Raw genomic sequence first — 19,287 nt, forward strand, 5'->3', positions numbered from 1 at the left:
TCTTTATCCTGCGGAGCCGCAGGTGGATTCAAACTCTGTGCCTTTGGGATGGCAGCACAGTTCCTTACCACTAGGCTGCCGAGGAGATGTGAAATATCCAAAATAGATAGAAAATGTTATGATGTTGTTTGTGTATTCACTTATGCTCAAATGTCTGAAAGTCTTTAAAGTGGATATTATGTAAGTATTATTTCACAGAATCTGTAAGTTGAAAACAAGAGAGATAGCTTGTCTACGTAAAGGGTTTTTTTTGGGGGGGTGGGGAGTTTTCCCCATAGTTTTTTAAGACATGTAGTTAAGGATGTGAGTAAGAGAAGCGGATGAAGAGGGCAGGGAGAACCAATGTGATGTAAGCCAGGAGATCGATTTTTCGAATTGAGAGACATTGAAGTATGCTAACTTGATTGAAAGACTGCTTACTGTGGGATTGTTCTTTATGAAACCGAGCCAGAAATTCTTGAAAGTTCTACTTATATGCATTGAAAATTCTGTTAAACTAAGATATCTCTTTGGAAATGTTAAAATAGATTTGCTGTGTGTCTACTCAGTTTGGCGTTCTGGGGACCTAAGTGGGTAAGGCGCTGCCAACGCAGAGGCAGGCAGTTTCGATCCGAGAGCGGCTCTGTGAGGGAACCGTGGGCTGTCTCTTCCTCTTTGGTTTACAGCCTCTGGAAACCTGCTGGAAGGTCAGGCTTTGAGTCCATTCCAACTCAGTGGCACCGAGTTTGAGGAATATAATTTAGAACATAGAGACACAAAACTCAATATTAAAATTTTGTTCGGTTACTCTTTTAAGTGCTGGACTAATGTAAAATTGAATAAGACAGAATTTCTGTCTTCCATAATGATTTTCTTTGTTTTTAACAGCTTTTTCAGACTGCCTAAGCATATCATTTTCTATATGATTTCTTTTTCAAAGTTAACGTTGCTTTTAAATCTGTTTCATGAATAAAGGTTTCCTGTACTTTGGCATTAACAATCCAGAGAGTTCTCAGTAACGATAAGGAAATTGTTGTTGATGATGTTGAGGTGATGTCCCATGTTTTAGCATTAATAACAAACGCTACAGTTACCATTTTGTTTTTAAAAAATATCTGGGTGTGTCAGATTATTGAGGAATATATTTTGAAAATCTTTTTGTCTTTAAAGCTTGTATGAAGCTAGGGATGCAGTGTACGTGTGCACTTAATACACATCAGACCTCCGATTGATTGAAAGTCTTTGAGGAATTGCTTTTACAAAAAGATTTCTTAAAGTGCAGGGGAAAGCAAGGGAAATTACTCAGAGGCCTTCAGTGTTGAGCTGATTTTTGCCTGCTTTATTCTCTTGAGTCAGTTGTTTGTTTATCTCCTTTACCCTTTTAATTGCCTGTCCTTTTTGTCGAAATGACCCACCTTTTCCCCAGTTAATAGCATATAAAGGAATTGCAGTTGACTTCTTGGACCTTCTAACCTTAATACTACACTCTCCTGGGACTTTCCCCTAAGCCTCTGAAAGGTCTGAACTGCCAGCGTCGTTGGATGTTTGAGTGTGAATGTGAAGTGATGGATTCCTGTAGCATATGGCTCGGTAATGTGCAGCAGAGGGGAGCTGAATAAATAACCAGGAATATGGATTATTCAAACCGGAATGCCAAGGTTCTGGGAGGCTAATTAAAGAGGAGCTCCAAAAGGCCTAAGAAACTGTAGCTCTCTAAGATTTCCTAACTTCTTATTTTTGAATACAGAAGTTGCTGCTAAATTAATTCTTTTTGCCTCAATTAGCAGACTCAGCATTTCTTTTTTCGTCTTTCCCATGCTCTTTATCCTGTGTCATTTTTCTTCTTCTGACTCCCAAATGGCAATTTTAATTGGAAGGGATTTTTAGCCCCTACTAGAGTCACCCTTCCTAGCCTTCCAGAGAAAGACATCATGCTTAGTAGAGTGTAGGTAAGCAAGAGAACAGCCTCAGAAAGGTGTACTGGCCTTTGCTACAGCAGTGGGATCAGCCATGCAGGATTGGGAGGATGGTGCAGGCTTGGGCAGGGCTTCATGCTCTTTTACCTGGAGTTGGTAGGTTTGCTGTGGGTAAGAGCCAACTCCTAACCACACCTGGCTTCTGGCAAGAGCTGCCACGTGGTTTTCTGGATAGAGTACGTAGCCCTCCCAATGGCGTGGTCCTTTTCGTTGCCCCTATACACTGAATTTAATCTGGCTCACTCACGCATTAAGCAGTTGTAAAATTTCCTCTAGGAGAAGGGTAAATGAAAGAATAGACTTTGAGGTTGAAATAAATACAGGTTTAGAATGTAGCTTTTTCTTTGTTGGCTCTATTACTGTGACTGAGTTACTGTAACCTTTCTGGACTTGTGGTCATCAGTTTCTTCATCTGAAATGATAGAGATAATACTACCAAGTTTGCTTGGATATCACAGAAATTAAAGAGTCAATATTTCGGCATATGCGACTGTTCTTTCCCTAGCAAGCATGCTACTGTTGAAACACTGATTAGGCATATGGTATAAGTGCTAGGCATATACAGAGACGAATAAAATAGAATTCCAACCTGCAAGAAGTTCATAGTCTAGTGAGGATAGCAGACACTGAATAACTAACTATATTATTGTTTAATGTAGTAAATGTAAAAGTTGAAGTACCTGCTGAGGTCATAGATGAGGAGCAGTTAATTTTCTACATCTATATCCAGTGAATGGGGTTTATTCCACTTCTGATTCGATGAAATCTCACAAATAAGGTAGTAATTTATATGCGTGCTTACATATTATACACATTTATAGAGATAAATTCATGCAATACTCAATCTAGTATTTTTATCAACTTTACATGTGCAGTTTGAATTTTGACAGATGTGTATAATTGCTTCCTCCACCACAATGAAAACATGGACTAGTACTGTCTAACAGAAATATATGGTGAATAAGATACGTGATTTTGAATTTGGTGGTGGTGGTGGTGGTGGTTGTGTATCACAGAGCTAGAACTGACTCATAGCAGACCCTCCAGTGGGTTTTCAGAGGCAGGTTAATCACACGTAAGGAGATTGCTCATCCTTCCTTGGAGCAGCTGGTGGTCTTGATGGCAGTCTAGATTGCAGTGCAGTTTCTTGCCACTAGGCCACCACTTTAAAATACTAAACTGATTAAATTAGTCTTAATATTTTTCTTTAACTCAGTATGTTAAAAATCATTTTCAACACGTAAACCATACTAAAATTTCTATCGTGTTTTCTGTGTTTTAATATTTTAAATTTACTATATTATTATACTAAATCATCGGTGTGTTTAGAGTTATAACTCAGTTTGAATACTGATTTTCGTCTGTATTTAGATTTCATAAAATTTACATTTCTTTTTTTCCTACATTGCATTAGCCACATTTCACACTTGGCCGATGTATTAGGAAATGCACATAGATCATAATCCATTGATTTCTGTGCCCATGTTTTTACCACTACCATACTGTCTTCATTATTTCTTTCTCAGTCTTCCAACCAAGTAGATTGAGGTCTCCAACTTTAGTTTTAAGAATCATTCTAAGTTGTTTAGTATTTCTATATAAATTTTGGGATCAATCTGCAGTTTCTACAAAAACTGTACTGCAGTTTTGATTAGGATTGCATCAGATCTGTGATTATTTTGGGGAGAATAGTCGTTTTTTCAGTAAAGAGTCTGCCAGTGTTTCTCTCTAGCTCTTTGATTTCTTTCATTAGCGTTCTAATTTTCCTAAGAAAATGTACAGTTTTACAGTTTTCCTGAAATTTGTCTATTTTATTTAGACTCTCTCCTATCTAAATTGCCATTGTAACCCCTTTTTGTATTTTCCTTTTAATTTGCTGTTTTAAAATTTTCACCCTTCTTGCCTCCAAAGAACACCCTGGTTACACTTCCTCTGAGACAGATTGGGTGTTCTTTTGGCAGAGTCTGTGGGACATACAGGACTCCTCACCAGCATCAAAATTCAAAGACATCCATTCTTTTTTGATCTTCCTTATTCATTGTCCAGCTTTCACATGCATACAAAGCAATTAAAAAATGACTTGGGTAGGCGAAGCTTTTTGCGCTTTAGCACTTTGAGGAGGTCCATGTGTATCGAGCACATCTCTTCATTTCTTGACTGCTGCTACCAAGGGTGTTGATTGTGGATTCACGTAAAATGAAAGCGTTGAGAATTTCCGTCTTTTCTCCATTTGCTGTTGTTTTGGCTTTGGGCCCAGTTAGAATTTTTGTTTTCCAGATGTTGAAATGTAGTTCATACTGAAGGCTGTAGTCTTTTGATCTTCAGTCAGTGCTTTAAAAGGACAAATATATCTGATGGGAGAAAGTGCAACCAGGATGTCTCTCAGAGGCAAGAGTGGTGAAACTTCATCTCATATTCTTTGGGCATGTTGTCAGAAAGTACCAATCCTTGGAAAAAAGGCATCATCATGCTTAAAAAAGTAGAGGGTCAGGAAAGAGAGGAAAATCCTCAGTGAGGAGGGGTAACATCTTGTAAAAGGAGCAGATGGGACATGAGGGTGGCTGAGTCTCACTTCTGCCCATTTCATAAAGGGGAACTGTCCCTCTTAAAAAATATTCATAGCATAAAACAGCAGTGCTAGGTCAGACACACCCCCTCATCCCCCATCCTGCTGCACCTATTTTCACCCATCACTGAGATCAGTATTCATTGTTGACTCACAGACTTTACTCACAGTTGTGGTACCAAGAGTGGGGTTTACTAGAGGTTGGGGAGTGGGAGAGGTAAAGAATCTCTCATAAAACAAGTCCAGATTTAATCCAGCAGTCCCAAGCCAGATTAACAGCAAAACATAATTCTTTAATTAGTAAAATTCCTAGTTTGAGTTCAGCCACACAAATTCAGGAAGCCTCTGGTTTCCTCAATTATCCAGCAAGGTTTGCCTCGGGGCAGTTAGAAGTCAGCTTTTCCTTCAATCATCCAGCAAGAACAGCAGAACCTTTATCAGTGGCCAGCACAAGTGCAAGAAGCCTCAGGGTAACACTTTGCCACAGTTCTCTACAACATTGCCACAGTCTCTTCACCACCATCGTCAGGGTCTTGATGCTCCAGTCTCTCCCAAGCCTTACGGCTCAGTGTGGGAAGCACTCTCACTTATCCTAGTCCTACAGCTGTTAATGATTTGCAGGACTGTGTGTCTGCAGTAAAAGTAGCTTGAGACCAGAGAGGGCTAACATAATGGCTAGAAAAGCCAACTTTTAAGCCAGCACCTCACACAGTGACTGCAACAGTGGGCTTGATCATGGTGGAGATCTTGAAGATGGTACAGGGTAGGAAGGGCAAGGTTTCACAGGATCACTATGAGTCTGTTACAAATACGTAACTTGTTTTGACTTCTTAATAATTATCTAAGGGAGCTCTCATGGCCTAGTGGCAAGAAGCTGTGCTGCAATTCTGAAGGCACACAGTTCAAATCCACCAGGTGCTCTGCTGCAGAAGGAGGGGCAATCTCCTCCTGTGCCAATCAGATCTGATTTGATGGTATACAACAAGAAAAAAAGCAATTGTCTAGTCCACCTTCAGTTTAGGGGTTTTTTTTAAATATATTTTTTTATGTCTGACTCCTCTTAACAGCATATAGCTTTTAAAAAATCTAATGTGTTTGCCTTCAAATAGGTGAGTATATGGCTCTTGTTAGAATATATAGTGGTTTGTTTTTAATTTAAGGTGAGAGTTTGTCTTTAAGCACTTGCATTCAACCTAATTGCTTTTTATTGTAGTAACTCTTATTATGTGGCCCTTTTCCTATCTGCGTATTGTGGTTTCTGGTTTTGTTGATGGTTTGGTTTGTTCTCCTACGTATTTTTTGTCTCTTTCATTGTATGTTTGTCTTCTCTGGAGATTTGGAGATTATTTTTCTATTTCTTTTCTGTTAGTGATTACCTTTTAAAAAATTGAAACCTTATTTCTTTGTGTATATTTGAAATAGCGTCAAGTCTCTCCAGGATGTGGTTGCTACCTAATTCTCCTTTTGCCATATCTCCTTTCTTCTTTCTACATACTTACATTCCTTCCTCCAAACCAAACTCGTTTAGATCCCTTAATACATTTCATTTTCTCTGAGTGATGCACCCTTGATACATAGGTTTCAATTTCTCCAAGCAGCCTTCTGCTCTGTGCTACTTCCCCCCCACCCCCCACACACACCTGTCCTCACTTCCCTACCCCTGAAATTTTGAAAGTTGGCATCCTCTCTGTTGTAGGATCTTTAGCTTACCTTTATTAGCGCACATACCACCCTGCAGGATTTTCATCTGTGTGTCTGGGTTCTGACTAAGCTGTAAGGTCATCAAAGGTCTTCCTGTCCTCAGCAGCTAACCACAGATGCACTTCAGATCGTCAGTAAATATTCACTAAATGGCTGAGAGGATCTGAGAAACACTTTTTACGTCTTTTTTTTTTTACTGTTTAGAACCACTAGGTTATAGGATTTCAAAGGAGAGTGGCTTATAAGAACCCATGTAGCTGGGAACAGAATATCCTGCTGGAAGTCCTCTTTCCTGTCCCATTTCTGCCACTGGTGCTAGTATGAAGCACACAGGGATGGTTCATAGCATCGTTGTGATCTGGATCTTCATGCTTCAAGGGAGGCCAGAAGAGACGTCGGCTCTAAGCCTGGGCTTATTGCCCCTGCTGCCCTGGCAGCTCTCTGGTCACATCCTGGGCTTCAGAGCAGAAGGCACACAAGTGTCTGTCCTTCAGCTTGTGTCTTCATGGGGCACTTGAACCTCTCAACTTCATTCCTCCTGAGTAATTTAGGATTATGGTCTGAGTATTCATTTTTTTACCACCTTTCTACACAAGAATCAAAGAAATCCTTCATGCGCATTAGTCTTGGCTTTTGTTTCCTGGAACTGCTCTTAGAGGGCTGTGACTCGTCCCTGCCCTTCCCTCACAGGCATTGTGCCTCTACCCTAGTCTCCAGGTGTTAGTGTTGTTGTCAGGTGACTGTTTTTTTCCAGCCTGGCTTAAAAGTGTCTGGACGCCACTGTGCTTGACAGAATCAATAAAAGAAACTGCTTTGTTTTGGGCTTCCCCCACTCCCTCCCCGTGCCAAAGACAGATGGAGACATCTTGGAAAAGAAGCTTGTTGAAGTGTTATTTAAAAATGGAGCTCATGGTGTGAAAATTATAGCACGTAGCCATCCTAGAATATAGGAATAACAAGAAAAAAAAAAACAAACCCCCCAAAACACCTACCCATAAAACAGTCCTTATCTGACCATATGAGTATTTGAAAAGAGAAGAGAAGGTGTGAGGTTGAGAGTAAGGGTCTAAGGTACAGAACCTCTCAGGCAGCTCGCAGCTATACACTGAACAGAAGAGAGCGAGTGGCAGAGTCTGCGGTGCTATAGAAAATGTTCCCCTGAGTGTATCAGGCAGCTCACCTCCAGTCTTTTGATTTGATTCTGTTATCGACAGGGTACGGAGAGGAGCTTGAGATGGTCTTTGGCTAGCAGCCGAAAGGCTAAGATAAGAATATCTGGCAAATAGAGTGTTGTTATTCCAGTCAAAGGTAGTTGAAAGGAGAAAAAAACTCGGGAATTTCACAGTTTATTGTATAATTTTTAAAAGCCATCAGATTCTGATACTGTGAAACGTAAGATGATATTCTACTTCCAAGGAGGTAGCCATTTTAGGATCTTGCAGGAAATGAGAACAGAGCTATAAAAATGCCCTGAGTGCCCCTGGATAGAGACTAGTTTTCCCATTTTCATGTTCTTGGTTACTGATGGCTCCTTTTGGTAGGATAGTTACTGCAAAAGGAAGGTTCCAATGTATCAGGTTTAATTATAGCCTGTACTCTAATAAACATTTGCTTCTTGCCACCACAAAGCATTTTTTAACAGTGTGTCCTCGTAGCAAAATAGATGCAGTGTTCTTTAAGAGGCAACAAAAGCAGTTGGAGACAGAAGAATTTCATTGTCAGTTTCCTTGAAAATATTGACATGAAGCTTATTACTTCTGTTGTAAAACCCTGTACCAGTTAGAAAGAGAAGAGACCACTGCAATCCCAAGTGATGTGTCCAAATGCAGCTTTGAGTTGTGTGGTGGAAATACAGTGAACCCATCTTGGTTATTAACTATAAAGGCAAAGAGAGAGAGAAGAGGGTACCATTCAGGAACCACCAATTTATTGTTAGTTTGCTCTGCAGGTTTTCAGTAAGGATTTCCTTAACCATCTGACAAAGAAAACAAATAAAATGTCAGTGGCATGTAACTGTTAAGGAAGTCTTTGCAGTTTCAGTTCTGGGTTGTGAGTTTGTGAGACCTTGAAGAATTTTTTCTCTCTCTCACATTTTTATTCCTAATGGTTTTCCCTTTGTTCAACATTGGTTTTGTTCTTAATGATCATTTAAAGTCCCAGACAATACTGCATTTTGATTCTTGTGGTTCTTTATAATTTTGTGTTTGTCTTTAGCAGCTTGAGTCTTCTCTTCTGACCTTCAGTCTCCTGAAATTCAGGTGCAAGAGCAAAATCATCAGACACATTTTTTGAGAATTCAACTGTGCTTCCTGATGTGGCTCTATGCAGTTTGTGCTTCACGCCCTGCACACACATCTTGCTTGTTTGTCCAACAAGCATTGCCTTTCCCTCCAAGCTGAACATTACTGTGCTTTCTTAGATGGATAATAGTAGTTGCACATGTTCTCTAGGAACCAGAGAAATGTTTCAAAGCACAGTATAATCCTTCCAACAGCCCTCCAGGCTGGCGTTACATCTTCATGAATGGAAAAGTGCTGTGGTGGAGACGGCAGATGAGCAGAAGCAAGATTACCTAGCAGGCTGGTGAAAGACTTTTCTGAGCCCTTCATTTGGGCCTGATAGCTTTTCATCATTCAACCATCGTTCAGCATACTTAAAGACAGTGTAGTGTACAGGGGCTGTCCCACTTTGCAGCCCCACCAGCAATAAGTAGATACAGATTCTAATTTTCCCGCATCCTTGCCAACGTCTCCTGTTTTCTGTCTTAAGTTGTTGCAATTCTTAGTGGACATCACATGGTGTTTGATTGTGTCTTTGACTGGCATCTCCCTACGCACAGCAGGAGTGGGGAGAATGGCACCGTCTTGGGTGGGCTGTTTGTCTGTTGTTCTTTCTTAGAGTTGCTTTGAGCCAGAGCTGCCATTGTGCTCCCTAACAACAACATTGGCTGGTGGCGTGGACCGTCTTGTCTTGTGCTCATTGGCCATTTGTATTTCTTTAGTGAAATGTCTGTTCAGGCCCTTGGTTTATGACTTTTTTTTTTTTTGCATTTTTTTTGTAAAGTTGTTGATATTTTTATATATTCTGGATATTAAACCCTTATCAGATGTATTTTTGCCAAATGTTTTCTAAACTATAAGAGGGTGTTTTACTGGGTTTTTCCCCCCACTTTTTTGGTAAAGTTACTTGAGGAACAAAAATTTTGAACTTAGACATGGACTCATTTTATTTTGTCTTTTGTTGCTCATGCTTTTGGTATTACATAAAAGAATTCATTATTAAAATCGAGGTCATGAAACATTATTCTTTTTGCTTTATTCTAAAAGTGCTATAATTTTACCTCTTACATTTGAGTCTTTGATCTATGTCAAGCTTCATCCAGTTTGATTCTTAAGCATGTAGAAAACCTGATGCCATCGTGTCTTTTAAAGAATGCCTGTCACTTCTCTTCTCTTCCCCTCCCCTCATTCCTCAGCCGCTTTTGACCAGTAAGGGAGGAGACTTCTCCTTTTGAATAAATGTCTTATATGGTTCCATTTTTATATTTTGTATACTTTCTATACCTACTCTAGAGAGTCTCATTCACACCATGAATTTAACTATTATTCATAGATTTAACGCTTCTGTCAAAGTTTCCCCTACTCTTAACCTCATTGCTAGAGTTCAGAATCTGTATATATGCTTGATATTGCTGGCATCTTCCACCGGTAACTTCAAGTTCAATCAGAACTGAGCAAAATGCATTTTTAGACTACCATCACTTTTCCAAAAATCAGTCTGTTTCATATTATTTCTTCCTTTGTTCTATTCCCTTCTCCTACCCACTCCCAATCTGGAAAAAACATTGCTAATGGGTGCTAGTGGATAGAAAGTTACGCTATCAAGCCAAAGGTGGATGATTTTAATCTGCAGCGTCAGGCCTGGTTTTAATTGGTTTTGGTCAAACATTCTTCTAAGTGGTATAGCACTGGTATGTCCATTTGCTGTGCAGAGGTAACTCGTGGTTATTGTGATGCTAAAACACTGTGACCCTGATGTGTCAAATGCGATATTGGTTACCCATGGTGGAAAGTGTTTGGTGGAGATCCTGATTAAAACAATCTTGGAAGCAGGAGTGGCATCCACTTCCAAAATAGCTTGCCTCCAGAAACTTTCTGAACTTGGAGAAAGGGTGAAAGTTATAAAATTGTTCAGGTATTTTGTTCATAGGGTCACTAAGAGTCGTCTACTACTCGATGGCACTTAACAACAACTATGATAAGTAAAATCTTTCTAATGCACCAAATCAGAAGCTTCACATTTTGTGCTGCTCCTCATTCCCCTGCTTTTCTAGCAGTACCATGGCCCACTTTCCTGAATGTTCCATGTTTATACATGTCCTTGCATGGGCTGGTGTTTCTTTCAGACACTTGTTGAGGCTTAATTCCAGCATTGTCTCCATGAGGTGACCCAGTTAGACACAGTTGCCCTCTTCCTTGTGTTCACAGTCTGCTCAGAACACACCTCCTCTGTAAGAGCTGGCTTCTCTCACTGTCGCTATTGTCTGCACATCTTTCCTCTTTTTGCCAAACTCGTTAGAATACCAACATCTCTGCAGCCTCAGTGTAACACCTGGCAAGATAGTCATTGCAAAAGTGTTTTTTCATGTAAGAAGAATAGGCTAATTAAAATGACATGATAAATATTTCCCCTCACTTCAGAATGTTCCAGTAACAGTCAGAAATCAAAATCAAACCCCCTGCCATTGAGTCATTTGGACTCACAGTGATCCTCCCTTGGGTTTCCAAAGCTGTAAGTCTTGACAGGAGACTCATTCATTGTTCTTCAGAGGAGCACCTGGTGGTTCTGAAGCTCCAGCTTTTCACTTAACAGCGCTGAACAAACACACCGTACCACAGACTGGGAGCAAAAGGGGCTCTCAGTCCCTTCGCACAGTGACCCGGCTTTCTAGAAGCCAGCATTCACATGGGTCCTGGCGTGATCGACAACCTGATGAACCTAGACAAGACTAAGATAAACTACTTGTCCTCAAGTAGAATAAATATTTCAAATAAAGTCAACCCAAGAAAGTCAGGCCAAGCAGCTATTGATTGCTGAAAGCTTGAACTTAAGCCCAATGAATATTCCAAAGTTCACCTCCATACAGCTTGCCTAAATGGTGATCAATATGCAATTACTGCCCCTTTAAATGCGTCTTACACTGTCTACCTAAAGAAGGACTTCACTTAAAATCTTTTGTTTGTTGAATTTGCTTAGGCAGGGGAAAAAGAGAGGCCTGATTCCTTTACCTCCACTATTTCAAACAACTCCACGTTATCTGTGAAATGGCATGAATGTATGCTGAATGGTACTGAAGATGCCATGTGTTACGACCCTCATTCATTTTGAGAGGCTTTTTTCCTGAGTGTGTGAACAGTGAGGCTATTGTTTCTTAGTTTCCTAATTTCTTCTCCCATGATTATCTGCCCTACTCATAACCTTGTATGTCTAAGCTTATAAAAGGGTGCTAAAGTCCAGCTGCGGTGAGGAGATAGATATATATAGTTTGTTTGTTTGTTTGTTTGTTTTTAGTATGCAGTCACTGTCAGTCCATCTCAGTGAGGCCCGTTGTTTTTGTTCCACCTCTGTTTCCTTATATATGATAACCTTTTCCAGAGACTGGCCCTTCCTGGTAACATGCCCAAAGTCTAATATCTAGGAGTATAGCATAATATACAGTATAGAATATAGTATACCTGGGAGTATAGTAATAGTATAGTATAGTATAGTATAGTATCTAGGAGTATAGCATAATATATAGTGTAGAATGTAGTATATCTAGAAGTATCTAGAAGTATAGCATAGTATATAATATAGTATAACTAGGAGTATGGTATAGTATCTAGGACTGTCTAGGCTTTCTTTAAAGACCCTGGTGGTGCAGTGGCTGAGTGTTGATGGCTTACCACACAGTCCGCAGTTTGAACCCAGCATCCCTCCAGGGGAGAAAGCTGTGACAGTCTGGTTCCATAAAGATCCACAGCCTTGGAATACCTTCTAGGGAATGACAGTCACTGAGTCAAACTGTACTTGATAGCAGTGACCTTTGATTGGGGGTTTTTTTGTCTTGTCTCTGCTCCATGGCAACAGAAGAATATTGCCATGAATCTTTCTAATGCACCCTTGCTCTCTCAGATGGTATCAGTGCAGGGTAACCAGCTGTCTTGCTTTGCCCGAGACTAAGGGGCTTCTCCAGATGAGAGCCTCTGACCCATGGAATGCCTTCTGTGACTCATCTTTTGTTCCCAGAGAAAAGAAGATCTCCCGGAGCAGCGCCCTGAAAGTGCTGGACCACGCCATGATTGGCCACGAGGGCACCGACAACTGTCACAAGTTTGTGGACATTCTTGGCTTACGGACCATCTTTCCTCTCTTTATGAAATCTCCCAGGAAGATAAAGAAAGTGGGGACCACTGAGAAGGAGCATGAAGGTAAGGTTCACTCGGGGAGTCAGCCAGATGTTGGTGCTTTAGAAAGGAACAAGGGAAACGAGCATGGCTTTGAAAAACTACCTTGATGTGCGAACTCTTAGATGGGAAAGTGCTTTTTGTCTATTGATTTTCCGTGCGTGAAAAAGCAACCCGGAGACCCCAAGGCACCAAAAGCCCTTGTTCTCCTGGTTTTTTACTTGCTTGAATCTTGGTGGTTCCATTTCCTCCTGGCCTGTTAATAAGGCTGTGTGTGAGGGCTTTGTTTTCTTCACTGTAATTTGTAGCGAGGTGTCTCTCTGATGGAAGACCCTTTTGAAAAGAGTAATGAGGTGGCAATACCTGTCACCTCTGGAGTGGTGCTTTCATGTATTTCTGTATTAAAGTATGATTCCGCCAACATCAGGAATTGCCGAAATAAACTATTTACAGCCTGTGCTCCCCTCTTTATGTTTCTCCTCCCCGGTGGTGCACACTCCTAGCAAAATGCTGCCATGAATTGCGACACTGTAACCAGAGTAGTTACTGCGAGGCCAGTCTCTTCCTGCGATTGTCTGGTGGCCTGCTGTGTCCCACCCTCAATAAATAGCCGCCATGCAATCTTGAAGGCCAGCGATTTATGAGCACTGACAGGTCTGCTGGCGGCTCACAGCACTGGCACCAGGGAATTTACATGGTTGGGTGGTTATTTTGAAATGTGGGGGAGGTCTAGAGAGGGGCAAACTGGAACTGATGCGCTGGCTGATTCAGTTGCCTTGTCAGATGTAACATTCGTCCTGTGATTTGGAGGAGATTATTTGGTTTTGCTTCGCCTTGGCCAGTGATCGGTGGAATTTGCACAGAGGTCTGCAGGATTTTGTTGCTCACTTAACCTGCCTAGATAAAAGTTGGAGGACTCCTGTCTGTCCCCTCACATCGACTTGGCTAACTTCATCGTCTTCCAGCTCTGAGTGGCTCATTCAGGGACAGCTTGTGATGTCTTGTGGTGTACCCTTTCTTCAGCCATAATCCCATGTGGTCCCTTCTCTGATCACATCTTTTCTGTAGGGGCAGCAGAAGGGCTGGCAGGGGCAAGTGAGAGAACTGGCCTCACATAGGGCAGTGGACTAGAGATCAGAGAACAGAGACAGATTTCAGTCCAACTTGGGTCATTCACTGACCCAGCACCCGCTAAACACGTTAGCCCCACGCTGATCTTTTTTTCCTTCACTGGTGGAAACTCAGCAGAATGGTACGATAGGGAAATGGACGGCGTTTTCTTAAAGACCTAGGAGATAAGATTTTGGAGGCAGTCACGATTCACGGAAAGCCTGCAGTGCCGTATTCTCGGCATTGCTGCGTTATGTGCTCTGCTTCTTAGAGGTCACCACCCATGAAGTATGTGATGGTACCTTTGTTCTCTTAGATAGACACCAGGCAAGAAAGGAGCCAGGCTGGGGTTGTGTAGTTAACTAGGTGCATGCGTTAGACCTTTTGCTTCACCTCCCTGGACTGCATTTATCTCCCTGGCCTAAAAATGAGGACATTAAGTAGTGAACCAGAAGATCCGACCTGTCACTTAAGGACCCACGTCACAAACCCTTGTTGTCAAGGCATGTCCTGTAAGCCAGGAAGCTCCTCTAGGGCAGCCGCTTACCTGCTGGGTTCTGTCGGAAGGCTTGAATTTGCATATTGAGCATGCTTAAAGGAAATGTAATGGGAAACACGGTGCCCTGTGTGCATGGTACTAAGGAGAAGTAGTGACAGATTCAGTGAGCAGCTGTTTTCCCTCTGAAAAATGTGCCCAGTGGCATGCTGGTAACAGTACATTTGCTTTAGAGGGCCCGCATTAGGAATTTGATAACATTATATTAGTGAGGGCAATGGCTTGGGAAGACAGTTCCTAGAAGGCATGTTTGGACTGTGATGGTGGCTGAGGATGAGCTCTGCATCCTGAATACTCCCAGCTTCCAGCGAGCAGAGATAAAGTCCAGGGGGAAAATCCAGCCCTGGCCGTCCTCCCACCAGGCTGACCCTCCAGCCATGAATGGCAGGCTGAGAGTGAGGCAGAACAGGACAAGGACATGTTGTGCAAGGGTTTCTTTTGCCCTCAGCGCGAGCCTTGTATCCTCTGTTGCTCTCCCTGTGCTGGACCTTCTGACCTGAACAGACCAGATCCACACGCTGAGCTAAAGCACGGGAGCTTCAGGTCACCAGGACTGTGTACAAACCTGCTCAGATCATTCCTACCCCAGTTTTCCCCTGCTCTTTGCTCCACCTGCACTATTTGTCTCTGACCTAGAGTAAGCTCTTCCTACTCATCCCTCAGAAAGATCCCAGGTGGTATATGCATCACATACTAGGCAGCTAACCAAAAGGTCAGCAGTTCAAATCCACCAACAGCTTTGCAGGAGAAAGGTAGGCAGTTTCCTCCCGTAAACATTACAGCGTCGGGCACCTGATGGAGAGGCACTCTGAGTAAGGACCAAGGCAGTGGCAGTAGGTTTACTCATTCTTCAGGTCCTAGATTTTGATGTTATTTTTCCAGGAAGACATTGTATTAGCCTTTAGGCTAGTCTGAGGCATGTGATGCAGAAAGTGTGGGACTGCAGGCTTCAATATGGATTGAAGCTCAACATCAAGAAAACAAAGACTCACATCACTGGGCCAAATGGCAGCATCAAGATAGACAGAGCAAAGCTTGTTAACAGCTTCAGCTTGCTCAGCTCCACAGTCAGCACTTTAGGCACCAGCAGTCAGGAAATCAAAAGACAAATTGCACTGGGAAAGTCTGCTGTCAGGGACCTCTCCAGAGTACTGAAGAGCAACAGTGTCAGTCTAGAGACTAAGGTGTGCCTGATCCAGACCGTAGTCTTTGCAGTTACTTGCTCTACATCAGAGAGCTAGACAGAAAGATGATAAAAGAATTGATGCCTTTGAGTTGTGGTGCTGAAGAAGAGTATTGAACATACTATAGAATGCTAAGAGAACAAACAGGTCTGTCTGGGAGAGGGTGTAACCATGTTTCTCCTTGAAGGCAAGGATTCTGAAGCTCCGTCTGACATACTTTGGGCATGTAGCCAGGAGGGACCAGTCCTTGGAGAAGGACAAAATGCTTAGAAGGGTGGAGGGACAGCACAAGAGAAGACGACCCTACATGAGATAGATTGATTCAGTGACTAGGGTAATGGGGTCAATGTATCAGAATCAGTGAGACTGGTTCAAGATATAGCAGTGTTCAGAGCTGTTTGTACATAGGGTCACTATGAGTCACAAGTGACTTGACGGCACATAACAGGCTCGGTTAGGAAGATCTGGTGGCCTGGTAGTAAGAAGCTGCACCACAGTCTCAAAGATAGGTGATTAGAATCCACCAGCTGTTCTGTGGCAGAAAAATGGCAATGTCCTCCTGTGCAATTTACTGCCTCCAAAAACTCGCCGGAGGGTCAGATATGTGCCTGATCCGACTCAATAGCGTACAATAACTAGACTAAACTAGACCCTCTTATTATTGGATCCTCAGTCCCAGAATTTTGCCAATAGTGTTGTTATATGTGTTATTATATGTTCACTATCCATATCTCCTACTAGAATCAGTTCCCTGAGAGCTGGACCCATTGAATTCTAGTACCTAGCACAGGCCGATGGTTTGAAGCCAGGCCTTCACAGTTCAGGTTGATGATTTTCAGTCATATACTTGAGTGAGGGGTCCTTTACCCTGTTTGTTTGGAAGCAAAAATGAGAGTGCTGCTAGCCATATGTGTTGCTTTGTCAGATTGGTTTGGAGAATATAGCAGGACCCCTGCCCCCAAACCCCAATCAGTTAGAGTTGTTCCCTTAAGACCCTTGGATAGGACTTCCTTATGTATGAGACCACTCCCTAAGAAGGTTCTTTTAACAATTTTCCTTGTCATTACTATGCGTTAATAATTACCCCCTGCTCTTTCTCCTTTATTGCCAAATCTCAGAGATAGGGAATGAATCTTGACATTCACCCTGGCCTTGATCTCAGCCCATGAGATCTTGGAACTTTTCCAATAGGTTCTTACTGTAGGAATATAGCTAGTATGATCCCGATGATTAATTATTATCAGCTGTGTGATCTTGGGCAAATTCCTAAACTCTCTGAACTTTAGTTTGCCCTCTGTAAAATGGAGTAGTTGATGGGTATCATTGATTCCAGTACAACTCATAGTGACCCTATAAACAACAGATCTGAACCCTGTCCTATCTTGCACCATCCCCAATATACTTGAGCCCATTGCTGCAGTCAGTGTATCAATCCAGCTCATTGAAGAGTCTCTTGCTGACTCTCGACCTTTCCAAGCATGATTCGCCTTTCCATGGCGCTCTCCTAACCACATGCCAAAAATATTGGAGGCGAAGCTTCACCATCCCTGCTATGGAGCACTCTGGTTGCACTCTATCCAAGTCATCTGTTTGTTCTTCTGGCAGTCCATGGAACATTCTGTACTCATCTTCAACACCACAGCTCAGACATCGGTTCCTCTTCTACCATCTTTAGTCATTGTCCAGCTCTCAGATGCATAGCAGGTGATTGGAAAGACCATGGCTTGAATCAGAAGCACCTTTGTCTTTATGTATAAAATAATGAAACCAAAATCCATCACACGGAGTTAAACAGTACACGTATGGCAACATATCCTCCCTAGAGCAGAACAGACACATTGGGAAGTCTTCGTTCTTTTTATCTACCAAGGCTACCTTCAGTTCCAGCTCCCCAACTCCCATTACAGTGGCACAGTCCTTCTAGCGTGTCACTGAGACGGCTCAGCAGGAAGAGGGCACATGCTTTGGCTGAAGAGCATAGGTTTTACTGCTCTGCGGTCTCATTGCTCCCCGGCAGCTGTGTGAGAATGAGCAAAATTCTTCTTGCGGGAAATGTCAGAAGTCATGATATACTAAGTAGTGGGATAGGGTGACAACAGCTGTCTTCCCAAGATGAACAGAAGAGGTATAGAAGGGAGAAAGTCTAGATAAACACAGTTCTGGAAAAGAGGACAAGCAGCAGAATCGCCTATAATCTCAAATTCCTCTTCTGTGTGAGTTGGAACAGGAAGGAAATGAATGATGGTAATTGAAATCCATTCAGGTCGGTGTCATAAAACCTTCAGAAATAGATGAGTGGGGGGCGGGGAGGGCTTTAGCTTGGGGGGTGAAATGGAAAAAGAATCATTTGCCCTTGGGTGCAGCGGAGAGATTGGGTGCCTCCTTGGTTCTACAGAGATTAGCTCGAGTATATGTTGTCTCCTCAGTATTAACTATTCCTGAGGGGGAGAGAAAGAAAGAGCCAGGACCCAGAAATGGCATCTGACCTTTACGTCTTGTCTCTCGTAAAAATTCTTATTAAAATAGGTCCAGTTTTCCTTGTATTGCTTCATTAGGTAGGTGAGTTATTGAGTTTATAGCCGTTCTAGTTAATTGCGCTATTTTAACATGGTTCCCTGGAGGCTTTTAGAGCTTTAAGAGGTTGAGTTACCAAGCGCTGTGTCTGTGTCGCTGTGTGGTGCAGGCTCAGCATTTGCATACACTTGGACCTTGTCAACAGTGACAGAAGTTGACAATAGGTCAGTACTTTAAAGAATACCTTTTTGTCACCTGCATGGAATTGTAAGTGGTTCTGGTGAACTGCACCTGTCAGAAAGCTTGTAGGAAGCCTTTTGCTTCTTGGACTCTGAACAGTGAGAATGCACAGGGCACCACTCCCACACCAGCTACCAGGGTTACAAGAAGGAAAAGGCAAAACCTTTCATGAAGTTGCGGGACAAAGGGGAGTCCAGCCAAGAAAAAAGGAAACATTTAAAGTCTTCATGATGAACTGTGACAGTGCCATGGTTCATGCTGTGTTTAAAACTTAACAGTGACCTACTATGTCACAGACCCCCGAGGACACTACATAAAATGCTCACCCTCACGGAGGCTGCTTTTTCCAAGTGTTTAACCCCCACACCTCTTTTCTCTGCTTGTCTCTCAAGGATTCTCTTTTACCTGGGTTGATCTCATCCACTCCCCTCCATCTCTCTGCCAGTGAGCCCCAAATATTGATCTTCAGCCTGGATCTCACTCTAAGCTCTGGTTGGCACAGCTAATTACAGCAGGCACTTCTATTAGATACTCAAGCACAGCTTGTTCATAGCTATACTCATTTTTCCTTTCCTGACTGATTCTCTTTTCTTTTTCACATCTTAGTAAAGGAGCACTGGTAGCCTAGTGGGTAAGGTGTTGCGCTACCAACCCAAAGACAGATGATGGTTCAAAGCCACTGGCTGCTCCTTGGGAGAACAATGGCCAGTCTCCTCCTTTGTGATGTGTAGCCTCAGCTATGAGTCGACCTAGTCGATGGTACAGAACAGCTGCAAAGAGAGTACTGCTACTCGTACCCTGCCACACAAGGCAGAAGGCAGCGTACTGTGCTAACGGTGCCCATATTTACTCGATCGTGCTGTTGTTAGCTGCTGCCAAGCGCAGTCTGAGTCATGGGAACCCCATGCATGCGGAGGACGGCTGGGCTCTGCAAGGTCAGCGAGCCTGTGTGCACCCTTCAGAAGCAGGTTGTCAGGCCTTCTTTCTGAAGCACCTCGGAGTGGGTTTGAACCAC

The 19,287-nt window shown here is 42.5% G+C and overlaps 1 protein-coding gene across 1 annotated transcript in view; it reads left to right on the forward strand.

Moving 5' to 3' along the window:
* The window catches only part of CTNNBL1 (catenin, beta like 1), a 131,441-nt gene that overhangs the window by 51,434 nt on the left and 60,720 nt on the right, over positions 1-19,287 (forward strand). The window contains 1 exon segment of the mRNA XM_006903619.1: positions 12,511-12,692. Coding sequence (XP_006903681.1) covers positions 12,511-12,692 — 182 coding nt within the window.

Source organism: Elephantulus edwardii, unplaced genomic scaffold (genome assembly GCF_000299155.1).
Source record: "Elephantulus edwardii isolate Elephantulus edwardi_28Jun2011 unplaced genomic scaffold, EleEdw1.0 scaffold00015, whole genome shotgun sequence".
Lineage (NCBI taxonomy): Eukaryota > Metazoa > Chordata > Mammalia > Macroscelidea > Macroscelididae > Elephantulus > Elephantulus edwardii.